This window comes from Rhinatrema bivittatum, chromosome 1 (assembly GCF_901001135.1).
Source record: "Rhinatrema bivittatum chromosome 1, aRhiBiv1.1, whole genome shotgun sequence".
In the NCBI taxonomy this organism is placed as follows: domain Eukaryota; kingdom Metazoa; phylum Chordata; class Amphibia; order Gymnophiona; family Rhinatrematidae; genus Rhinatrema; species Rhinatrema bivittatum.
The window spans coordinates 319,863,360-319,886,667 of record NC_042615.1 but is presented as its reverse complement, the minus strand read 5'-3'; the positions used below and the strand labels follow the sequence as shown (position 1 = coordinate 319,886,667).

Genomic DNA, 23,308 nt, shown 5'->3' with positions numbered 1-23,308 from the left:
AGGGCCGCTGCAGAGCCCATCCTGCAGCAGCCCCGTGAAGAGGAGGCCCAGAGGTGAGAGAGAGGCTGAGGGTTTGTAGAGTGTGTGTGTGTGTGTGCGTGTATGAGATGAGTTGAGAGATTGTGTGTGAGAGTGAGGACCTGAATGTTTGCAGAGACAGCATGTGAGAGCCTCTGTGTGTGTGAGAGAGACAGCATGTGACAGTGAGAGCCTGTGTGTATGAATGATTATATGAGAGAGAGCATGTGACAGTGAGAGCCTGTGCTTGAGCAAGATAGCATGTTGGAGTGAGAGAGAGCCTGTATGTGTGAGACTCAGATAGCATGTGCCAGTGAGAGACTGTGTGTATGAATGATTGTATGAGAGAGAGAGCATGTGAGAGTGAGAGCGTGTGTGTGTGGTGTGTGTGTGTTAGAGAGAGAGAGAAAGCATGTGAGAATGAGAACCTGACTGTGTGTTTGAGGGAAGAAGACAGATGGAGAGAAAAGAAATAGAAAAAAAGACAATATAAAAGGAATTGGCAAAAAAAATAAGAAAGGGAAGGTGGGAAAAAAGCCTGTGGCCAACCGATTAAAAAACTAAGATCAGACAGCAGATGTAAAAAAAAATAACTTTTTACTGATTGGCACATGTAATGTTTGGGAATGTGTAAAAGTAGCACTTTCTCTATGTGCAGAATGGGCTTCAGTGCCAGTAGCAGCAATCAGCACCTCCCCAATAGCCACGCGGCAGCAGTGACAGTGGCAGCAGAGGAATGAGAGAGGCTCTGAGGTTGTGAAGGGAGCCAGTGAGAGTGAGAGCATGTGTGTGTGTATGAGAAAATCCAGGGGAGTAAGAGTGTATGTGACAGTGTATGTGTGAGAGAGAATGGACATTCTGAACCTATGGTGAGTTGAGTCACATTCACATTATAAATGTCATAATTAAATAAGTATGCACTAAAATCCAACCCCATCCATAACCCCGCCCCATATGACCAAAGCCCCACCCCCACCCCGCCTTGCCGGGCCATGGAAAAATGGTCTTGCTTGAAGCCGGTCCCTGGTGCAAAAAAGGTTGGGGACCACTGTATTCGACCATATATGTTGTACACTACAAATTGCATCAAATGTACACTATAATGTATGTATTGATATCACTGCAAATATCAAAGCTCAAACGTGCAAAATAAAAGATAAAGGAACACCAGTACCCTATGTGCCATGGTCTTTTTGTGTCTGAAAGCCACCTTTTTCACCACCATATTGCCCCTCCCCCCCTAGTATTAGGGTACTTTTAAAGAATGCTTATAGGATATGCCATTACAATAACCATGCCAGTATACAATGATGGGGTTGAGATATACCAAAACATGTGAGAAAATAAGTGGACATGTTGGATCGAGCCTCAGTTTGTTAAAGGCTTGCACAGTTCCTCCTTCCATTGGCAGTATGCTTGCCAAGTTTTCTGGAAAGACCCATAACTCTTCTTAGAATGCACCGTAATTTCAGCCAATCGATATATTGTCCCAAGTTTGGTCTGTACTTCAGCTAATGATGGCGGCATGGGTGACTTTCATTTCCTTGCTATTTCAAGCCTGACAGTCGTAAAAATGAAAGTTACTAATCTATTAAAACTGTCCTTACCCTGGAACAATGGCAGACCTAACAGGGCATGTTGCGGGAGAATCCTCACTACTTCCTCAGTTATCTGATGTATCCAAGCTTCAATTAATGTCCATAAAGCATGAATCTTTGGATAATCCCACCACATATGTAAAAAGCTATCAAGAGAGCAGCATCCTCTCCAATACGTCAGAGATAGCGGAAGACATGCGGTGTAATCTGGCCGGGTAAAAATGCCATCGCATTAACAGTTTTATGCAGTTTGCAATCAAATATGATGCAGTTAGACCCCTGCCAGCAAGTGAAAAGACCCTTTCCCACTCCCGCTGTGATAGAGCGATGTGTAGATCTGTTTTCCAAGCTACTGCAAACTTGGGCTTTACAAATTTCTCTTTCCTCAGCAAAGCATAAAGGGTCGAGAGTAATTTAGTAGAGCGATCTGCTTTTTGACAGTGTCTCAAAATCAGATTTCCCTTGCTGAAAATGCCCGCTAAGTTGAGTTGAGTGAGCATAATGACGTAATTGTAAATATTAAAATGTGTCCAAGCCACTCAACTTATATTTCATGTGTAAGTCAGGGAATAGGACAAAACCCTTGTGACCCCAGAGATGCTCCCATAAGTAGATACCCCAAGAGTGCCACTCTCAAAAGGTATTGGACCCATGCCCCGGTATGAAATCCTTGTTGGCATATAAGTAAGTACTATAGTGATATTCCTGGTTGCCCAAGAGTACATGCTTCTTGGCTGACCAAATTTTTAAAGGAAGTACCATAGAAGGAGGTAAAATACCATCAGGTTGCAAAAGCCAGGTTTTTTTGGGTTGCCATAACAGGCTTGATAACGGTATATCTCCCCAAAGGTGTTGGCTAAGACAGACCCATGGTTTCTGCGGAGTCTGCTTATGCCACTCCACTAGCTTTGAAACCGGGCAGCCAGGAAATATCTCTCTAAATTGGGTACTCCCAAGCCACCCTGTATCTTAGATTTATATAGAATGTGGTGGGCTATTCTTGGTCTTTTACCTCCCCAAATATGTCATCAATATCTTCTGCCACTGAGCCAGGCGCTGCCGAGGAATATCAATCGGCAGTGTTTGGAAAAGATAAAGCAATTTAGGGAGAACTCCTCCAGAAAGCTGCTGGATTTGATAAGTGTCAGCTGCCCCACTAGTCGGCGGTGGTCGAATCTGCCCTCAAGAGGGCAAACGCTCTCATGCTCATTCCTCGGCGCTCCCGGGGAAGGACCATAGAGCGATGGATGCTCTGGGAGGAAGGTGATTCAAGGCGCCATGCTCATTGCCCGCATCGCTTCCTACCAGTTCTACATGAGCCAGTACTCGCGGGACATCAGGAAGCAGGTGCAGGAGTTGGCTATGCAGCTGCCTCAACAGCAGCAGGACATCCTTATATCGTTGGTGCAAAAGGGCCCGGAGTGTGGAAATCACGAGGTCCATGCGATATGCAATATTTTAGAGATGACATTGAGAGTCTCTGTAACAGGAATCAGCACTAGCAGAATGGCATGGCTTTGGGCCTCGGATCTCTGACCAGAGATACCAGAACGACTCACTATCCCATGTACTGGAGAGAATCTCTTTGGAGATAGGGTAAGGGACACTGTGGCCCAGCTTTGGGACCACCATGAAACCTTCCAACAACTCTCTGTACTCCAGATCCATTCTCCTGTTCTAGGAGGCCGGTGAAGCTGAGACCAAGGAAGTCTTTCACCAAAGGAAGTACTATCCTCTGCCCCCTTGCTCCCATCAACACCATCAGGGCTCCAACAGCCATCCTAGGCAGCAGAGTCCTCAAGCCCCAGCCAGCTCCTCAGTCAACTCCGGGGACAGGGATTTGACTGGGCCGTAGGGAGCGTACACCATTTGCCTGTACCCAGGACGATGGACCCTCCTGTCGGGGGAAGACTGCGGTTCTTTGTGAATCAGTGGCCCAATATAACTTCGTACCAGTGGGTTCTGTTCATAGTCTGTCAAAAATACCAATTGATCCTATTGGCTATCCCGCCAAATTGTCCTCGGTGTCTGTTTTGGAGGCCGGTAGTGCATCAGGACGTACTACTAGCGGAGCTCTCCTCCCTCTTAACAGCCAGAGCGGTCAAGCCTGTACCACTAGGGCAAAAAGGGCAGGGATTCTACTCCGGGTGCTTTCCGATTCCAGAAAGAACAGGACTCCTCCATCCCATCCTAGACCTAAGAGCCTTGAACAAATTTCTAAGAAAAAAAAAGTTGAAGATGGTTTCCCTGGGCACCTTGATCCCCCTTTTGCAAAAGGGGACTGGCTAGGCCTCCTTGACCTAAAGGATGCACTCATATCAAGATCTTCTCCAGTCACAGGAAGTATCTCCGATTTGTTGTTTGAAAACTGCACATCTAGTACCAGGTGTTGCCATTCGGGCTCACATCAGCCCCACAGGTCTTCACAAAATGCCTGGCCGTGGTGGCAGTGCACTCCGCATGCACTTGACCATCCAAGTGTTGGAGTTGCTAGGGTTCAGTCTCAACTACCCAAAGTCCCATTTCAGCTTGTCACTTCAATAGGACTTCATAGGAGCCCTAGTAGGCACGGCCCAGGTCAAGGCCTTCCAGAGGCGCCATCATTCTGATGACCATCGCAGCAGAGATTCAGCAGAGCCAGCAGGTGTCAGCCTGGCACATGTTGAGGCTGTTTGGCCGCAACCGTCCATGTCACATTCCCTTGGCACAGTTACATATGTGCAGAGTCCAATGGACCCTGAGGTTGCAGTGGTGCTAGGCCATGCAGAACCTCCTTGATTGCATCTGAGTTACCCCGTCTCTCTGGGACTCATTGTCCTAGTGGTGAGTAGTTTCAAATCTGGAACAAGGGATCTCTCTTCAAAGTCCTCCTACCCAAATTGTCCTAACCATGGATGCGTCCACCCTGTACATGGGCTCAGCACCCAGGATATCTGGTCTGCTCAGGAAATTTGTTGTCAGATCAACTTCCTGGAGCTTCAGGTGATCGGGTACGCGCTGTGGGCTTTCAGAAGTTGTCCTGATCCAAACTGACAACCAAGTAGCTATGTGGAATGTCAAACAGCAGGGAAGCACGAGATCGTACCTCCTTTGTCAGGAAGTGGTCCAGATCTGTTCATGAGCCCTGCCCCATGGGATGGTGCTCAGGGCCATGTACCTGACCAGGACAGAGAATGTGGTAGAAGACAGCCTGAGTCGAGCCTTCAGATCCCAGCAGTGGTCCCTGGACCAGGGGATATCGAATTGGATATTCCACCTCTGACTGAGCATGGACATAGGTGCCTCAGTTCTACTCCCTGTACAAGTCAGACGGCAAACCAGCCTCGGATACCCTTGCCCGTCATTTGAGCAAGGGTTTTCTGTAGGCGTATCCTCTGCTTCCTTTAGTGGTGTGAAGACTCTCTTGAAGCTTTGCGATGACCAGGGTTCTATGATCCTCATAGCCCTTATTGGTCGAGACAGGTCTGATTTCTACTCCTACAGGTGTTGTCCATCTGGAGGCTGATCAGTCTGGGGACATCCCCAGATCTCATAATGCAAGATCGAGGCAGGTTGCAGCATTTCAACCTCCAGACCCTGTTGCTCACAGCCTGGAAGTTGAGAGGTTTATTCTGTAACCACTCGATCTCTCAGAGGATGTCTCTCAGGTCCTGGTGGCTTCTAGAAAGCCTTCCTCTAGAAAGTCCTATGGACTGAATTGGAGGAGGTATTCCATGTGGTGTGAGAAGGCCCTAGATCCGTTCTCCTGCCCCACATAAAAACTGCTTTATTACCTTCATCATCTATCTGAAACTGGCTTAAAAAACAAATCTGTTAGAGTTCATCTCATTGTGATTGGGGCATACCACCATGGTGTTGATGGTATGCTCAACTCTGTACAGCCTATAGTTGTACGATTTATGTGACGTTTGCTTCAATTGAAGCCTCCCCTAGGGCCTCTCCTTGTGTCTTGGGACCTCAACGTGATGTTAGCTCACTGATGAAAGCTCCTTTTTTAGCCGCTGCGCACCTGTGACCTGAAGTACCTGACTTGGAAGTTCATACGTTTGGTGGTGGTCACCCTAGCGCCCAGGGTCAATGAGCTCCAGGCCTTAGTGACTTATCCACCTTACACTGTTTTATAATGACATGGTGGTCTTGCGTTCGCACCCTAAGTTCTTGCCTAAGGTGATGGCGGACTTCCATCTTAACCAGTCCATCGTCCTGCCAACATTCTTTACCAGGCCCCATTCACACCAAGGCGAACAAGCACAGCACAGTTTGGACTGCAAGCGAGCCTTAGCCTTCTGTCTGGAGCAGACAGAAGCCCAGAGACGGTCCACCCAACTTTTTATTTCTTATGATAGGAATAGGTTGGAGTTGCCGTTGCCAAACACTCACTATCCAATTGGCTAGCAGATTGCATCTCCTTCTGTTGTGCCCAGGTGGGACTGCATCTTGGGGGTCATGTCAAGGCTCATTCTGTCAGAGCCATGGGAGCATCGGCGGACCCACTTGCAAGCAGTTCCCATGGAGGAGATCTGCAAGAGTGTGACATAGAGTTCTCGACACACATTCACATCTCACTATTGTCTGGATAGGGATGGTTGACATGACAGTAGGTTTCACCAGTTTGTCCTTCGGAATCTGTTTGAGGTGCAGAACCCAACTCTCCCTGCCTTGGGCCCATTGTTTGGATTCAAATTGTCTCCCCCCTCTGTTACCAACAGCACTATCGTTGTGCCCGTTGGATGTTTGGTCCCCCTTTTGTGTTGGGGAGCAGTCTGTAGCTAGGGATTCATCCATGTGTGAGGACTACCATCCTGCTTATCCTTTGAGAAAGCAGAGTTGCTTACCTGTAGCAGGTGTTCTCAAAGGACAGCAGGATGATAGTCCTCACAAAACCCACCTGCCTCCCCACAGAGTTGGGTTTCTCCTAATTTTTCATTTATATATAATTCTGTGTTGATAGACTGGAGAGAGTCCCTGGGTGGACACATGGTATAGGGCATGCTGTGCATGCTCAATGTGCAGAGTCAAAGATATAGAAACTTTGACACAAGTTTTCTGTGTCTGGGCTCCATCTGATGTCACCCATCTGTGAGGACTAACATCCTGCGGTTCTCAGAGAACACCTATTACAAGTAAGCAACTCTGCTATCTTTTAATCTCCCCATAATGCTTATTCTGTCCTCTTCCACCAGCTTTGCTCTCTGTTGGGAGCACCTGTGCTAGGCGGTGAATGAAATCCCTTCAGCTGCTAAAAGTTGTGTAACAGAGAAAGAGTTGACACAGAAAAGGCACAAAAATAGAGTGGAGGATCCAAGGCAGGCAAAAGGATGATTGGCAATTTATTAGGGAAAACTGTTTTTCTGATATTTATCCATTATACACCTATTGTATTATTTTTACATCGGGTTGTTTTATTGGTTTATATAAGTTCAGAATGCTAATTATATATACAGTGTCCTTGGAAGTTTGGTAACCTAAATTCTCTGAAAACAAGTAGTCCATCACAATCACATTGTAGTGTAGGAGTGGCCAAGTGGTTAGAGCCCTGAGGGTAAAACAAGAAGAAATAGATGTCAGATGTCCTTAAAAAAAAAACTTTATTGTAGTGGAGACCTGTCATCCAGCTACGGCTGAATTGATATGCCCCTGCTGTGGATGACACAATCAGTAATATTTTATCTATTTTATTTATTTATTTATTTATTTGAGTTTTTCTATACCGGCATTCACGGAGATTCGTATCATGTCGGTTTACATAAAACAGGGGTGATCAATACATTATAAACGTGTATAAATATAACATGAGTATACATTTTATATATTTACAAATTATAACAAGTTATAACAGTGCGCAGAAAAAATCAGTTACAATAAAACAAGGATGGTTCTAACTGGGAAAAGAAGAAGAATAAGACGATAGAAATTTAACAAGAATAAGAACGTGTAGTGTTTGGTATGTCCGTATCAGTTTAGTGGGAGATAGACCGTTCTAAAGAACAGTCGTCTCTATGTACACGTGTCCATTAACATATCAGAAGGTGTTTTACATTAACATGACCTCTGCTTGATACTCCCATATCTTACATATACAGCCCCTGAGGCAGCCACTTGTTAGGTGGTGAAACTTGGCCAGAGTCGGGCAATTGTAATACGTCTCCACTAAATTTTTTTTAAGGACATCTGGCATCTATTTCTTCTTGTTTTACCCTCACGGCTTTCATAGATCGCCTTCCTCATTATTTCTTGGGTCCAAGTGGTTAGAGCAGCAGGCTGAGAACCAGGGAAACCAGGGTTAAAATTCTGTTCCCAGTGGTGGTACTTGTGACCTTAGGCAGGGCACTTCATTTTCCATTACCTTAGGTACAAATTTACAAGCCTATGCAATAATCTGTGCATTAAACTGTGTGCTGGATTTCAGTGCACAGTTTTAACCTACAGATTAATTTTTTTTGTAACTCCCGATGCAGTAAGCTAATGATATGCTAATGCATCGGGAGTTAAAAAAGTGCGGGGAAATATGAGTTTAGCGTTGGCCAAACACACATTTTTAACTTGCGGGCGGGGTTGGAGATGCAAAAAATAGCAGTAGACAGATGTAAGGATTTTTCCAAGCTACCTGCATTGATTTGGAAAAAACAAGTGCCTGCAGAAAAAAGCAGATTCAAATCTCTGCAGGTTCTTTTTCATAGAGCAGTTTCAGAAGGGAAAGCAAGTATGCCAATAGTTCTTTGGTGCAAAACCCATGATTAAAAATAACTTGGGACTTTGCACCTGCCCACACAGATTCCTGTGGGCACCCTCTGCCTCTGAAAAAAGGAGTGAGGAGGGGACAAAAGGGTGACGAGAAGGAAGGATCGTGGGCCTCTGAGCAGCCTGAGTCCATACAGCTGGATGAGAGGAAAGGCAAAGGCATTGGACTCCATGGAGGTGTTGTGGCCTGAAAGGGAATCCACTGGGTGCTGCTTGGGTGAAAGGTGAAACCTTGTGGGGCACAGGGAGTCCCCAGCTATGGCAACATTGCCATTTTCCTAGCATTGGAAAGTTTACTCCACCTCTGACCAGAAGTTAAATTTCCAGCCCTAGGAAAATGAGCTATTCCAGCCCACCTCTCTGCAATGAGAGGGAATAGCAAATGCCCTCATTAACATGGGATTTGCATGCGAGGGCGCTAAAACCAACACACAGTTTTACATTTTCTGTGGGTAAAACTCCTTGCTGCATTGGCAGTAAGATTTACCTACAGAACATGCGCACAGAACTGCAGGTAAAACTGTGCATTGCTCTGAAAGCACCTTTCTGCATTCCCCTATCAGATTATAAACCGTCTGTGGCAGAGAACTACCTCCTGCTATTCCTGAATTCTAACTTGCTTGAGCACAGGTTTGGAAAGGCAAATAAATCCAAATTCACACAAAAGGTTGAGGGTACTGACCACAGAAGCCATTTCCAGAGCTTTCTAGGAAAAAGCTATTTTGAGCGAAGTATTCTAATTGTCTTGTTAGTGCACGTGAATATGTAGAAATAAGGGTCAACAAAAAAGTTATAAGTGATACCTTTTTATTGGATTAACTCAATACTATTCACTAGCTTGAGAATTCTGATGAAGGGAGCATAAATTTTGAAAGCTTGTTACAGATATATTAATCCAGTAAAAAGATATAACAATGTAAGATGTGTATTGCTGATGAATCAAACCAAAGGTCCATCAAGCCCAGCATCCTTTCTCTGACAGTAGCCAGATTAGGTCAGTAGGAAGTACTTGGCTAATCCCAAATAGTAGATCCAATTTCTTGTTACTCCTAGGGATAAGCAGTGGCTTTACCAAGCCTACCTATTTGTCTCTGGACTTCTCTTCCAGAAACTAATCCAAACTAATTTTATACCCAGCTGTGCTAATGCTTTGACCATATCCTCTGGCAACAAATGCCACAGTTTGATTGTGCATTGAATGAAAATACTTTATGGATAAGCAGGATGAGAAGTCCTTATGTGTAGTGATGTCATTTGATGGAGCCCGATGTAGAAGATATCTTATTAGTGTGTGCAGCACGCCCTACATCAATGTGCTCTGCAGGGTCACCTCAATCTTTGCTTTTCCATGGAGCCCCATGGTTGCAGTTATTCTCTTTCTCTGAGAAAATGTTCCCTAAACTTAAGTTTCCATGTCATCCTCCTACACCAGTCCAAATGATTGGGTTATGTTCCCCTACCAACAGATGAAGGCAGAGTATATAGCTTTCTCACATGGCATCATTGCCACTACTTAGTTTTGGTGCAGCCCAGGGAAAGCCAGTATTATCTTCCTCTGGCAGATGGTAGGATGTTCTCATCTGATGCAGCAAGATCTCTGGCTCCCAGCTTTGGCTTGCCCAACTTGGTGGAGGATTTTGGTACAGGTCTGGTTCAAGCTGCAGGCCAGGCTGCTGGTTATGACCAGTTTAGTAAGCCCAGTCATAAAGACTCCCAGTCCCAGAGGAGACTTGTAAGAATGGCGTTTTTAGCAGCAGGTATAGCATTAGCTGCGGGCCAATCTGCTGGTCCTTTACTACAGTGAGCCCAGTGATTGAGGCTCCCAATCCTTGTAGTGACTTGGTAGAGCAGCGGGAGAGCATTTGGGCTTGTGAGAATACTCTTGCAGTCATTCCCTCTCCCTCCCTGGTATTCTGCCTTGTGCTTCCTTCTTAGCAAATGGTATTAAAGTTAAAACAAGACAAAAAAAAAAAAAAAGGAAGCCAAATAAAGAGGCACAGCTGAGCAGGAAGTTTCATACAGCCTTGGCTGGGAGATTGTGTTAACATGTTTGGTAAGTGTCTGAATGAGGGGAATTGCTTTAGGCTATCCGGGTCCTGATCCCCAGACTAGCCTCAGGACTTGCTTTTCTGTGGCTTAGGGCCATTCTTTTAGGAAGAGACTTACTGTTCCTGGCAGGACTGGTGGGGCCCACAACCACCCCACCCACCTGACAAGCATTGCCATGTCTGGGAGGCCTGAATTTGACTCGGCGGCATCGGGCAGGCAGAATCATCAAGGCCCTCTATGTTCAGCATTACTTCCTGTACTGTGCTGCCTTTCATTCCTTGCAGTTCCAATATTAGATGCGCTCAGCCGCCATTTTCTTATCCTGCACAGTTTCTCTGCCCTCGCCAGGAGGCCCTTATAACAGCTTCCTGCCCTCACCAGCAGGTTTAGAGGACCTCTAGCGTTTTTTCGTGTAGGAGATTCTGTATTTCATTTGCAGACTAGATGTTTTCATGTAGTTTACAAGCCTGGAGAGTTCTTAGGAGCCCTCTTTCATGCTGCACAAGGTTTCTGTCGGGTTCTTCTGTCGTCCTCTGGGTGGCAGTGCTGTAGGCAAGACTGGCATTGCATCGGGTTAGTGCCATTAATTCCTGAGGGGGTTTATCTGGCTGACTGGATGGTAATCCCTTCAGAGGCAGATGCAAATTCCTGGGAGATAAAGCGGCTGTCAATTAAGGGTGTTTAAAAAAAAAAAAAATTTCCATTGATTCTGTAGGCATTACAAGGGGAATGTTGTTCCCTTATTAACAATTTCTCCTGATGGTGTCCCCTTCTGGCTGGGTCAGGACTCTCCAGAATTGCTTTTCCATCTTAAACACCTCCATATTTATTTATTGCTTTTCGGATGTGGAATGCCTTTCTGATAGATGTGAGTCTCCTAAATTTAATCTCAGGGAAGTCAATCCTTATAGTACCTGAATATTATTTGCTTTAATGGCCTAAAATGAGCAGAATATATGTCCAATGACTAACTGAAAACTAAACTGTGTAAAACTGCCTTAGTATATTGGTTTCCTTCACCGGTTGGCACACAAATCAGATATTCAGTATCTGGTGCTGTTTTTGTTTCTCAGGTTATACAGGTAAGGCTCTGCTTTATCTCTATAGCACTGTTAATATGCCTTGTTAGCTGTGGTGATTATTTTTTGATTCCTTCTGCAAGTGCGGCAGCACTCAGCTGGCCGGGAGGTGTCTCGAGCACTAGAGGATGTCAGCATTCCTGTATATTCTCTTCCAGGAGTCCCTGTGATTTCTCTACAGGATCCCCTGGACTTGAACTTCATGGGCCACAGGTTTGATGCATTAGCCCTGGCAGGCATTCAAGTCTGCACACAGTGCTCGAAATATCACTCTATGCATCCATTCAATGGAAGCATGATATTCTCAGTTAAATTTTTGTCATGAAGACAGATGAGTGCGCTAACATCCAGCCTGCCAATTTGATTGCCAAGATTGTTTGTAATAGATAGGAGGTAATTGGTTTACTTTCTCAGGGAATTTTCCCACAGGAGTTGCTGGTGAATTAGAGCTGTTTTTCTGGCTCTTAGCAGATCCAGGTTGTGGTGTTAACAGAGGACATCTGCCTATGGTCTGAGCAGATCCTGGTTCAAATCCTGCCTATTCACGTTACGTTTTTTATTTGTTCCGAATGTGAGGTTAAGCTAAATGAGTACTTTTCCTTTGTAACTTTTTAAGGTTTGATTCAGTTCCTAGAGAGGCTGAAATGTTCATCAGCTGGCCTGCTGTGGCCAATGCAACCATCTAAGGAGGTCCTGTGGATCACCTCTTTTTAGAAGTGCCTGTATGTGGCTGTTTTCTCCTAATTTTTTCTTTCAGGAGCAGTCTTAATACCTTGTAGCTAATGGGAGCTTGGCATGATACAAAATGTTATTCCCTAGGTCTCACTGCTTCGACTGTTGGTCCCCTTTTTGTTTACTCAGTGCCTTCCGTAACAGGTAGTTCCCTGTACGTACAGGATCAGTCCAGACGGTGGGTTATGTCCCCCGTCCAGCAGATGGAGTCAGAGTAAAACTTCGAGGGTGCTGGTATATAAACTGGTGCACCCTCCTAAATCCTCAGTATCTCTCTGACTCCAGCAGATGTGAGAGGGGATCTCGTTGTTTCCCCAACTTAGGGTTTATTACTCTACATATATCTATATTATTATTCTCTCTTTCACTGATGGATCAAGTTATTTAAAAAAAAAAAAAAAAAAAAAAGACTTTTGTTCCTGTCAGAAGGGAGCCGGGGTTCTTGGCTCCCCTGATCAGCCTGCCATAAGGACTGCCTCTTACCTCATTTATCTCTTCCTGTGATCTTCAGGGGTAAGCTTGGGGGTAGTTTTCTCAGTTTGTGTTATTTTTTCCTTTCAGCGCAGGTTTTGGACACCTTCGGAGGTGGATGCTGGTGGGGCCAGCCTCTCCCCTCCTTTCCGTTGCGGCGGCTCACCTCCCCCGCGGCCCTGCGACGCTTCATTCCCCAGGGCTGCAGGCGGCACGGAGGTCCCATTCCCCTGCCGTCCCCGGGGTTGAGAGTGTTTGGGCGAGTGTCCAAGGGCACGGCGAGCCCGCTCTTCCCGCGCCGCGATCTTAGGCTTTCCCGAGGAGGGGGCTCCTCCCGGCGTGCTACACCCGACTTAGCCCTCGCGCGATGCAACGCGCGCGCTGCCCGTCCTGCGGCGGCCCGGGCCAGGGCGCTTCGAGGGACGGTCCATGCGGGCGTTGTCTCCCCGGGGGGGAGACGAGCGCTGCCCCGCCGACAATTTCGCCGCCGCGCCCGGAGCGCCGCGGGCCTCGAGGGCTAGCCCCGCCCCCGTCTTTGGCGGGAGCGGCGGCCATCTTAGACCTGGAATGCAGCGCGGACTCGGACGCGGAGGAGCCCACTGAAGATGTTTTGCCGTCCGCCCCCCCGACCTCAGATTCGGGGCCTCTGCCTTCCACATCCGGACTCCCCAGGGACCTCCTGCCCCCTCCCTCGGCGGGTCCGCTCAGTTTTTCAGCGGACTTTGTGGTGCTGATGCACCAGGCGTATTTACAGAGCCTGAGCTCTCAGGGGGGGGCAGCTCTCGCTCCTCCTCCCGCCAAGGTTCCCAGGCCCTCGGGGGTTACGGCTGCGGTACCGGGGACCGGAGGGGGCGGCGCCAGGTTGCCCCTGAGTATACCACTCTCCCTGGGGGGCCCGTCACCCTCGCCGAACCTCGGGGGCGACCCACTGTTACAGGTGGATGACGATTTGCCCTTATCAGCGCATCTGGAATGTGATGATCCGAGGGTCCTTCGCATCTTCCGCCAGGATGAATTGGCGGATCTTCTCCCACACGTTCTCAAGGAATTGGACCTCGACCCTCCCGTGGCACCCCCAGGGCCCCCGGCTCCCTCCGTGGCTTCGGCTACCTCCAAGGGTGACCCTGTATTGGCGGGTCTGCGTCCCATAGCGAAGACATTTCCCATTCATGATTCATTTCTCCATCTTCTGGTGCGGGAATGGAATAACCCGGAGGCGTCCCTTCGGGTCGGCAGGGCGATGGACAAGCTCTATCCGCTTCCGGGGGACTTTCTGGACCTGCTCCGGGTCCCCAAGGTTGATTCAGCGGTGTCTGCCGTCACCAAGAGAACTACCATCCCAGTCACAGGAGGCACCGCACTGCGAGATGTTTCGGATAGAAAGCTGGAGGTCGCCCTCAAGAAGATCTTCGAAGTCTCGGCGCTGGGGGTCCGGGCGGCCATCTGCGGTTCGCTGACCCAGAGAGCCGGGCTTCGATGGGTCCAACAGCTCCTCACCTCTCAGCAGTTACCGCCTGAGGAGGCGGCTCAGGCTGACCGTCTGGAGGCGGTCATTGCTTACGGGGCGGATTCCCTGCACGACCTGCTGAGGGTCCTGGCCAGGACCATGGCTTCGGCCGTCTCTGCCAGAAGACTTCTGTGGCTCAGGAATTGGGCGGCGGACGCCTCCTCCAAGGCGAGCCTGGGAGCTCTGCCCTTCAAGGGCAGGTTTCTCTTTGGAGAAGACCTCGATGAGATCATCAAGACCCTGGGGGAAAATTCGGTCCACAGGTTGCCTGAGGACCGGCAGCGTGGTTTTCGATCATACTCTGGGAATGCCAGGAATCGTTACCGCGCTCAGAGGCGGTACCGAGGCTCCAGGACACAGAGCCCTAGGACGCCTTCCACCAGGTCGCAGACGTGGACGCGGCCCTTTCGAGGGCGCAGACCGGCCAGGGACTCCTCTTCCCAGGGAGCCTCCGGCAAGCCTTCACAATGATGTCAGGCCAGTCCACTCCTCGCTGCCCCGGATTGGAGGTCGCATCGCTTTGTTTCGCGAGGAATGGACCGACATCACCACGGACCGGTGGGTCCTGGATATTGTAAGAGACGGTTACGCGTTGGAATTTGTGCGGCCTCCCAAGGATCGATTCGTCTTCTCCCCCTGCGGGTCAAGTCTCAAGCGACAGGGAGTGCAACACACGCTGGACAGGCTGCTGACCCTGGGAGCCATCTCGCCCGTCCCCTTAGGAGAGGTGGGCTCGGGGCATTATTCCATTTACTTCGTGGTTCCCAAAAAGGACGGAGCCTTTCGTCCCATTCTGGACCTCAAGGAAATCAACAAGGTGCTCCGGGTCTCCAAGTTTCGTATGGAAACACACCGCTCTGTCATTGCGGCGGTGCATCAAGGGGAGTTCCTAGCTTCCCTCGACCTCACAGAGGCCTATCTACATATCCCTATTCATCCGGCTCATCACAGATTCCTTCGTTTCAAGATCTTGGGTCGACATTTTCAGTTCCAGGCGCTACCATTCGGCCTGGCAACCGCGCCCAGAACCTTCACAAAGATCATGGTGGTGGTAGCGGCCGCACTCCGGAAGGAAGGCATTCTGGTTCACCCTTACTTGGACGACTGGCTCATTCGCGCGAAATCCCTGTCTCAGGGACAGGCGGCGGTCGACAGGGTGGTGTCTTTCCTTCAGTCACTCGGCTGGGTGGTGAACTTCAGCAAGAGCAGTCTGCGGCCATCCCAACAGCTGGATTTTCTGGGGGCGCGGTTCGACACGGCTCTGGGCAAGGTCTTCCTGCGTCCGGACAAGGCTCAAGCGCTGCGGGATCAAATCACCCGGTTTGCGTCTCTCCCGACACACACGGCGAGAGACTATCTTCAAGTCCTGGGTTCCATGGCGTTTGCGATCAGCCTGGTTCCCTGGGCTTTTGCACACCTGCGGCCCCTGCAAATGGCCCTACTCTCGAGATGGAAACCAGTCTCCCAGGATTACCAGGCGATTCTCCCACTTCCCCAGACTGCTCGGTCCAGCCTGGAGTGGTGGCTGGACCCCAGGAACCTAGCTCAAGGATGTTCCCTGGAAACGCCGGACTGGGTAGTGGTCACTACCGATGCAAGTCTGTCCGGTTGGGGAGCAGTGTGTCTCCGAAGCTCGGCTCAAGGCACGTGGACGGGGGATCAGTCTACCTGGTCAATCAACCGCCTGGAGACGAGGGCGGTTCGCCTAGCCCTGGTGCAGTTTCTGCCGCTGCTCAAGGGGCGCGCGGTTCGAGTTCTCTCAGACAATGCGACGACGGTGGCCTACATCAACCGTCAGGGGGGCACCAGGAGCCAACTGGTCGCGTGGGAGGCCGCGCGCCTGATGGCGTGGGCAGAGCGTTTCTTGAATCAGCTGGCGGCATCTCACATTGCCGGGGTGGACAACATTCAAGCAGACTTCCTGAGTCGTCAAGCGTTGGACCCGGGGGAGTGGTCACTCTCCGACGAAGCGATGTCGCTGATCTCCAGTCGGTGGGGGACACCGGCGATGGATCTCATGGCGTCCGCCGCCAATGCAAAAGCTCCTCGGTTCTTCAGCCGCAGAAGGGAGCGCGGCGCGGAAGGTGTCGATGCTCTGGCTCTCCCCTGGCCCACTCAGATCCTACTTTATGTCTTTCCCCCCTGGCCACTGGTGGGAAAGGTGATTCGGAGGGTGGAACGGCACCACGGTCAGGTCATCATTGTGGCTCCAGAATGGCCACGGCGCCCGTGGTTTGCGGACCTGCTCGGCGTGTCGGTGGACGGCCCACTCAGACTCGCGCACCTTCCACGGCTTCTGCATCAGGGTCCAGTATTTTTGGAGCAGGCGGAACCCTTCTGTCTTGCGGCGTGGCTTTTGAGAGGAGGGCACTCCTGAACAGGGGCTACGCTATTCCCGTGGTGGACACACTTCTCAGGGCGCGTAAGACTTCCACGTCGGTCGCCTACGTGAGGGTCTGGAAGGTATTTGAAGTTTGGTGCTCGGCGCGGGGGACCCCCGCGACCGCAGCTTCCCGCCATCACATCTTGGCGTTCTTGCAGGATGGGCTGGAAAAGGGCCTTTCCTACAATTCGCTCCGAGTGCAGATGTCAGCCCTCGCATCCTTGGCTCGCGCCTCAGGTAGGCCGGATCCGTCGTCTCATCCGGATATCTCCCGGTTCCTCAGAGGAGTTAAACACTTGCGGCCGCCGGTGCGACCTCTTTGTCCTTCCTGGAATCTCAACTTGGTGTTGAGGGCCCTGGGGGAGCTACCCTTCGAGCCCTTACGTCACGCTACCATCAAGGACGTTACCCTAAAGACGGTTTTCCTGGTTGCTATAGCCTCGGCAAGGCGTATCTCCGAACTACAGGCGTTGTCATGTAGGGAGCCCTTCCTGCGGTTCACGGACTCCGGGGTTTCCCTGCGGACGGTTCCTTCGTTCTTGCCTAAGGTGGTCTCCTCGTTTCACATGAACCAGGTGGTGGAACTTCCAGCCTTCTCAGGAGACGCCCCTGCGATGCTTCGGTGCCTGGACGTCAAACGAGCGCTTCTTCGCTATCTGGAGGTGACGAATGACTTTCGACTCTCCGACCATCTCTTTGTACTCTGGTCGGGTGCTAGAAAGGGCCGGCAGGCGTCCAAGACTACCATCGCTCGCTGGCTCAAGGAGGCGGTGGCTGCTGCTTACATTGGTTCCGGGAAGGTTCCTCCGGTGGGTATCAAGGCGCATTCGTTGCGAGCCCAGGCCACTTCCCATGCAGAGTCTCAGCTGGTCTCCATACAAGAAATCTGCCGGGCGGCAACTTGGAAGTCTCTCCACACTTTTGCCAGACACTACCGACTCCATGTACCGGGGACGGAGTCTGGTTCATTTGGGGACAGGGTACTTCGAGCAGGGTTCTCAGGGACCCACCCGGTGTAGGGAAGCTTTGGTACATCCCACCGTCTGGACTGATCCTGTACGTACAGGGAAAAGAAAATTACTTCTTACCTGCTAATTTTCGTTCCTGTAGTACTAGGATCAGTCCAGACGCCCACCCGGTATGAACCTGCTCGACTATTCTCTACTGTCCTTCTGTTCGCTGTTCCTTCCCTCTCGGGGGGTAGGGGTTTTTGTGTGTTGTTATGTTTGACAGTTCTCATTGCATGTTGCATAAATTTGTTCACAGTTTCAATCTTTTGGTTGAGTTCATGCTTGATCCATCATCCTCGGTCTGTCCAGTTTTTTCTGGCTTGGCTTTGATATTCTCGATACTGAGGATTTAGGAGGGTGCACCAGTTTATATACCAGCACCCTCGAAGTTTTACTCTGACTCCATCTGCTGGACGGGGGACATAACCCACCGTCTGGACTGATCCTAGTACTACAGGAACGAAAATTAGCAGGTAAGAAGTAATTTTCTTTTTTGTATGCCCTTGAGAAACTGTTGTCTTGCAGGCATTGGTTTTTGTATCAAGTGAGAAGCTGGTTTTCCTGGTCGTAAAAAATAAATAAATAAATAAATACAGAATGCAAGTCTATTTCTCTTTTCCACAGAGTCATTGGGACCTATGGGCATAGCCACATTTTCTTCTGTAGCTCTGTTGGGAACGTACTCTCACATTCCAGGGGGAGGTCACTAAGCTTTCTCTCCTTTCTGCTTCTTGAAGAAGCCATTCTTATGCCAAATGCTTCCTTTTATGCTTGCTTTAGATTGCGAGTTTCAGAAGATTGAGGCTGGGTGTTCCATGTCTCAGAGAGCAAGTTTGCACCTCCATGTTCCTAGGAGTCCAATAGGGATTCCAGGCTAAAATAGCTCCCAGGACTTGAAATTATTTGCAGCTTAGGGATCCCATGATGTACACCTGAGTTATGTATCTGAAGGCTAGTAGTATTGTGTGGGTTTTTTGTTTTTTGCTTCTCTTCTTCCCAGATGCAAGCTTCCTCGATGGGGAAGTCCACGGTTGAGTCCAGGTGGCCAGGAGCCTCAGGACTCAGGAGGTATCCTCATGGACCATCAACAGGTTGGGTTTCAGAGCCGCTAGATTAGGGTTGCAGCTTCCTATCTGAGAGATAAGTAGCAGCACCCCATGTCTCCCTACAGCTGTGAGATGTACATGTTCACTCTGAGACACACCCAAGGCCAAGGGTGTCCAAGCAGGCTTTTGTGCATTTCAGTGGCCATCCATGGTATTTCAGTTTTTCTTTTAGTATCAGTTCTTGCTGGGCTGGTGGAGATTCAGGCTGATTTCCTGGAATTTAGAAACTCAGTCGAGAGGATTTCAGAACTGGTAATCACCTCCTTTGGAATTGGCAGCAATGTTTTAGAATATTTTTTAGCCCCTCTGGTCTTCAGATGGTGCAAGGAATATAGTTCTCAAAGAATGCAGCCTCTAGTTCAGCCATTCTGATGAATCATCATCTAAATGTGTTTCCTCCTTAGTCTCTGTTTAGGATCATCTGCAGAGAGATGAGGGTCCTCTGTTCTCTATTCCTCTCTTGGGCTTAGTTGCAGTTGAGACTCCCTTGATATGGGGCTCTGTGAAATTAAGTACATTTTTGTTTTTATTCTCTTTGGGATGTTGAATCAGAGCTCCAGATTCACGTTGGTTTCTCATGACTTGTTCCTTGTGTATTTGCGATTTAACAGGAAGTGTTTCTTCTTTTGTTCCTATTACTCTTTAGTCCTGGGTGAATTTCTTATGCAAGATTTCGATAGGGCTTGGCATCTGTTCCGCATACTGCTAGGAATTGTTTGTTTTACCTTAGTGATCGGACCTTTTGTTCTTCCTGGGGGATCCATTAAAGGGTCTGGTTTCAGGTGGAGTCTGTCTGCACTCAGGGTTGAGGTAGTGCGGGATCTCCTTTGGTAGGAATGGAGGTCAGGAGGTTTGGTCACCTTGCTCTCCTTGAAGTGAGATGTCTTCCCCCGCCCCCCCCCCCCCCTCGGTGGTTAGCCCTCCCTTGGCAGGCCATGTGTATTGTCAGTCCTGAACTTCTGACAGCCAACTACTTTTGGTTTCAATTGGTTCTCTGCAGGTTGTGTCCCATGGGTTTCTGGATTGTTGGGGCTATGGCTTTCTTCTTGGGCCTGTCTGCCTCACAAGATTACCCTTTTTCTTTTTGAAGGTGCTGTTCTCCACATCTGTAAGTTGGCAGCATGCTTTGATTAAGGTCATCCTTGGGGTCTTCCCTGTTGTCATTTGTTCTTACAGTCTAGCATAAAGAAGGATATGTAGGTAGCTTAAAATTCCTGAAAGTTTCAGGTGTTGGCTTTTTTTTCTGTCAGGTGATGAGCTGGCCTGGAAGACAGTGTGTTATGAGGATTTAAGGTATTTTGCAAGGCACCTATTGGTTTGATGCTACTCCCCTTGTCTGAACATTTCAGATGAGATGATTTGGCAAAAGGCTACAGTTTGGCAGTCACTTTTCAAAGCAGTCTTTCCTTCTTTCCCTCCCAAAGTGGTTGGGCTTTGGTACTTCTCACTTGTTTGGAATGCTGTAGTAGGTTTCACGAAAAGAAAATGAACAAATAAGAAACTTTCACCATTTTCATGCGGGGCCTTGTGGATTTCTCAGTTCCACTCCTCTTCATTTCAGTTGATAGGTTTTATTGATCATTTTAAAAATTTCTTTATTTTTCATCCAAAACTGGGCGCACAGACATAGGTATATTGGGCAACACTGAGTGGGTTTTTAGTTAAAATCAAGCCTTTTGATTTTGCTTCACTTGTTTTTCGGCTGATGTCCCAGAAGATGAAAAGGGTTGGCAGCTTCAATAAGTGACCCGGTGCAAGCACATCATGTTTATCTCTGATCTCCATGGTAGATGCATGCTTGGGGATAGGGAAGACCACAGCATCTCGGTGTGTTCCACATGTGGAAAGATACATCCTAAAGGATGTATTCCTGTCAGGAGCTGATGGAAAAGCTATTTGGGAAAGAAGTTCAGACTCATCAGTATTAAGGGACCCAGAAACTATACCAACCACTGGTAGTGCATCGATATTAGGAGGGTATTGAGCACCTATAGGGGCCAATGACATAGGCCATCATCCAGCTTCTCATTTATGACTACCCATAGCAAAATAAATTGGTAAAAAGGGAAAACAGATGTATACCTCTGTAAACTGAAGAGGAGGAAATACAGCCATTATTTGTTTTTTGTTAATTATATTTGTCTGTTTATTAGGCCGTTGCACTATTTCTTTATACCCCTGGAGCAAGTGATAATCCAAAACATGATCACATCAGGATTTTGATTTATATATTGTATTTTTAGGGATTATGTGTAGTATTTTTATTAATTTTCTGTTTTATTTTATTGCATTGTTTTTATAATTTGTATGCAGTGCTAATAATTTGCTTTTCTTTTGCAGGAGAAGAAGGGACCATTACAACTGACCTGGCCACTTTGTTAAAAACTTCGTTAGGTCTTTAAAGAAGATTTATATCTGCTGAAGACAAAATAGAAATGACATGGGCCCAGCAAATTTTACACTGCTGAACAAATGTTTATGAACATTTATATCTTTTGTAATAGACTATTTCATATGGGATAGCTACTGATTAAACTGTAAGCGCTTTAAAATCAACTAGTGGCACACAGTGTATTACTTGTAATATAAGCTGCGGAATAAACTCAATTTTACGAGCCGTTTTCAAATGGGAATTTCGTGATAATTGTTTGTAAAAACAAGTTCACTAGTCCTTTAGATTCGTCGGTATTTTTGTACTGTAATTACTTCTACCTCTTAAGTATCTAAAACTGCTCTATTTCAGTGGATGTGTGTAGATTTTTACCTGTGCCTTATATTTGACAGTGTCTGCGTCTGCCATTTAGCTTGTTTTTCTTCTATATTCTATATTAGCTCTTTCAAAGTATTCGTATAAATTTGTTCAACAATAAAAACTAAGCTCGAGTACTTTTTTGGTTTTTATAATTTAAAACTGATGCTGTTTATTTTTATACATTAGACAAATTTGAAATCTATAAATTGGAATTACAAATAAATTAAGCTAGTACCATTATCATACCCACACGTCTAATATCATAAGGAAAATTAAACCCCTGGTACCTTTATAAATTTAAAGCATCAATGACTGATGAGGCACAAAATTACAAAGTACATCTAATTATATCAAATTCATTTTTTAAACATTTATTAATACAGCTTAGACAAAATATATGAAATGTAATTCAGCTTTCAACAAATTTTACCATCAAGATAAAAAACTGATGAAAAATAGTACTTAACACTGGTAGTGAAGGGCTAGTAGAGTTATCCAAAATAGTATCACCTGGAGAGCATCTGTTTAAATTAAGAAATGCAGTAACTTTTTTTTAAATGTACACTATCATATGTTTTGTTAGGTACCTAAAGGACTCTCCACCCATTCCTAGGATTGACAGCTAGCTCTAGATTCACCTAATAGGGTTGATCCAGTCCCACTGCATACAGGGATTGCAATAGGGAAATCATAACTACAAGTCTGTACATGCAGTAGGACAAACCTAGGACTGCTTCAACCCTGTTAGGTGAATCTGGATCCAGTTGGCAACCCTCCCCATACCTATGATGTTTTGATGAAAATCAGCAAAAGGCCTACGGGTATGTTTAGCTTTAGAAACATCCAAATATACTTGCACTTGCTGACTGAGAAACTGGTGGTATTTTTTTTTTAACTGCTAATCTTAAAACACACTTTTGGTCAAGCTCCACTACAAAGTTGGCTAACAAATTAGCTTTTGTCACAGAAAGCTGCAAAAAATATGCAGAGAGATTTTCCATGTCTTCTACTCTCGCAGAAGATGATCTATTTTTCAGTGACATCTTCTTATAACCCATAAGGCTAGATAAGTGTATTAGTAATCAAAGGGAAATTTTCTTTAGGGGTATGTAGTTTCATATTCTAGTCTTAAGTTTATATACCACCTTATTCACCTACAAGGGGATTCAAAGCAGTTTGCAACATACATAAACACAACATAGTATACCTACAAAATAATGTAAACAATTCCAAATGTAGCTACCTGCTAAGCTTTTTTCTTAGTTATGTACCTTCTCATTAGATCAAGTGCCATCAAACATTCAAGTTTAAAAAATGTTTAATCTTCAGATTGTTTTCCAGATTGTTTTCAAGGACAAGCAGGAACAATAAGTCCAACAAGTTGGTGACATTAACAAGTCTGTACTGTGTTGGATACATGCTCTCTATATCCCAAAATTACCAATGATCCTTCTTAGCATGCACAGGAGCTTCCACACTGACATGCGCCTCCCTTCAGTATTTCATCTTAGTGAAAGGTTGGAATTTTGATTTCTTTGTTACTGCTCAATACCTCCTTTCAGTGTTTTTTGACTGTTTCCCTTCAGTTTACTTCTGGTTTATATCCTTAATTCTCACAGGTCAAGCAGGATAGTAGTCCTCACATATGGGTGACATCATCAGGATAGAGCCCAATCAAGGAACACTTTTGTCAAAGTTTCTAGAACTTTGACTTGCACCTACTGGGCATGCCCAGCATGGCACCAACCCTGCATCCCTTCAGTCTCTTTTTTTTTCCGCGCAGCAGTAGCCACGCAGGTTAAAGAGCTCTCTAGAAATTCCTGACAGGAAATTTCCTCATGGAACTTCTTTCTAAATTTTCA

General features: G+C 47.2%; 1 protein-coding gene across 1 annotated transcript in view; it reads left to right on the top strand.

Annotated features, from left to right (window-relative positions):
• The window catches only part of SMARCAD1 (SWI/SNF-related, matrix-associated actin-dependent regulator of chromatin, subfamily a, containing DEAD/H box 1), a 470,565-nt gene extending 448,985 nt beyond the window's left edge, over positions 1–21,580 (top strand). The window contains exon 24 of the mRNA XM_029597690.1: positions 21,035–21,580. Within this exon, the coding sequence (XP_029453550.1) occupies positions 21,035–21,096 (62 nt within the window). The 3' untranslated portion in view covers positions 21,097–21,580. The remainder of the gene's footprint in view (positions 1–21,034) is intronic.
• The last annotated feature ends 1,728 nt before the right edge of the window (positions 21,581–23,308 follow it).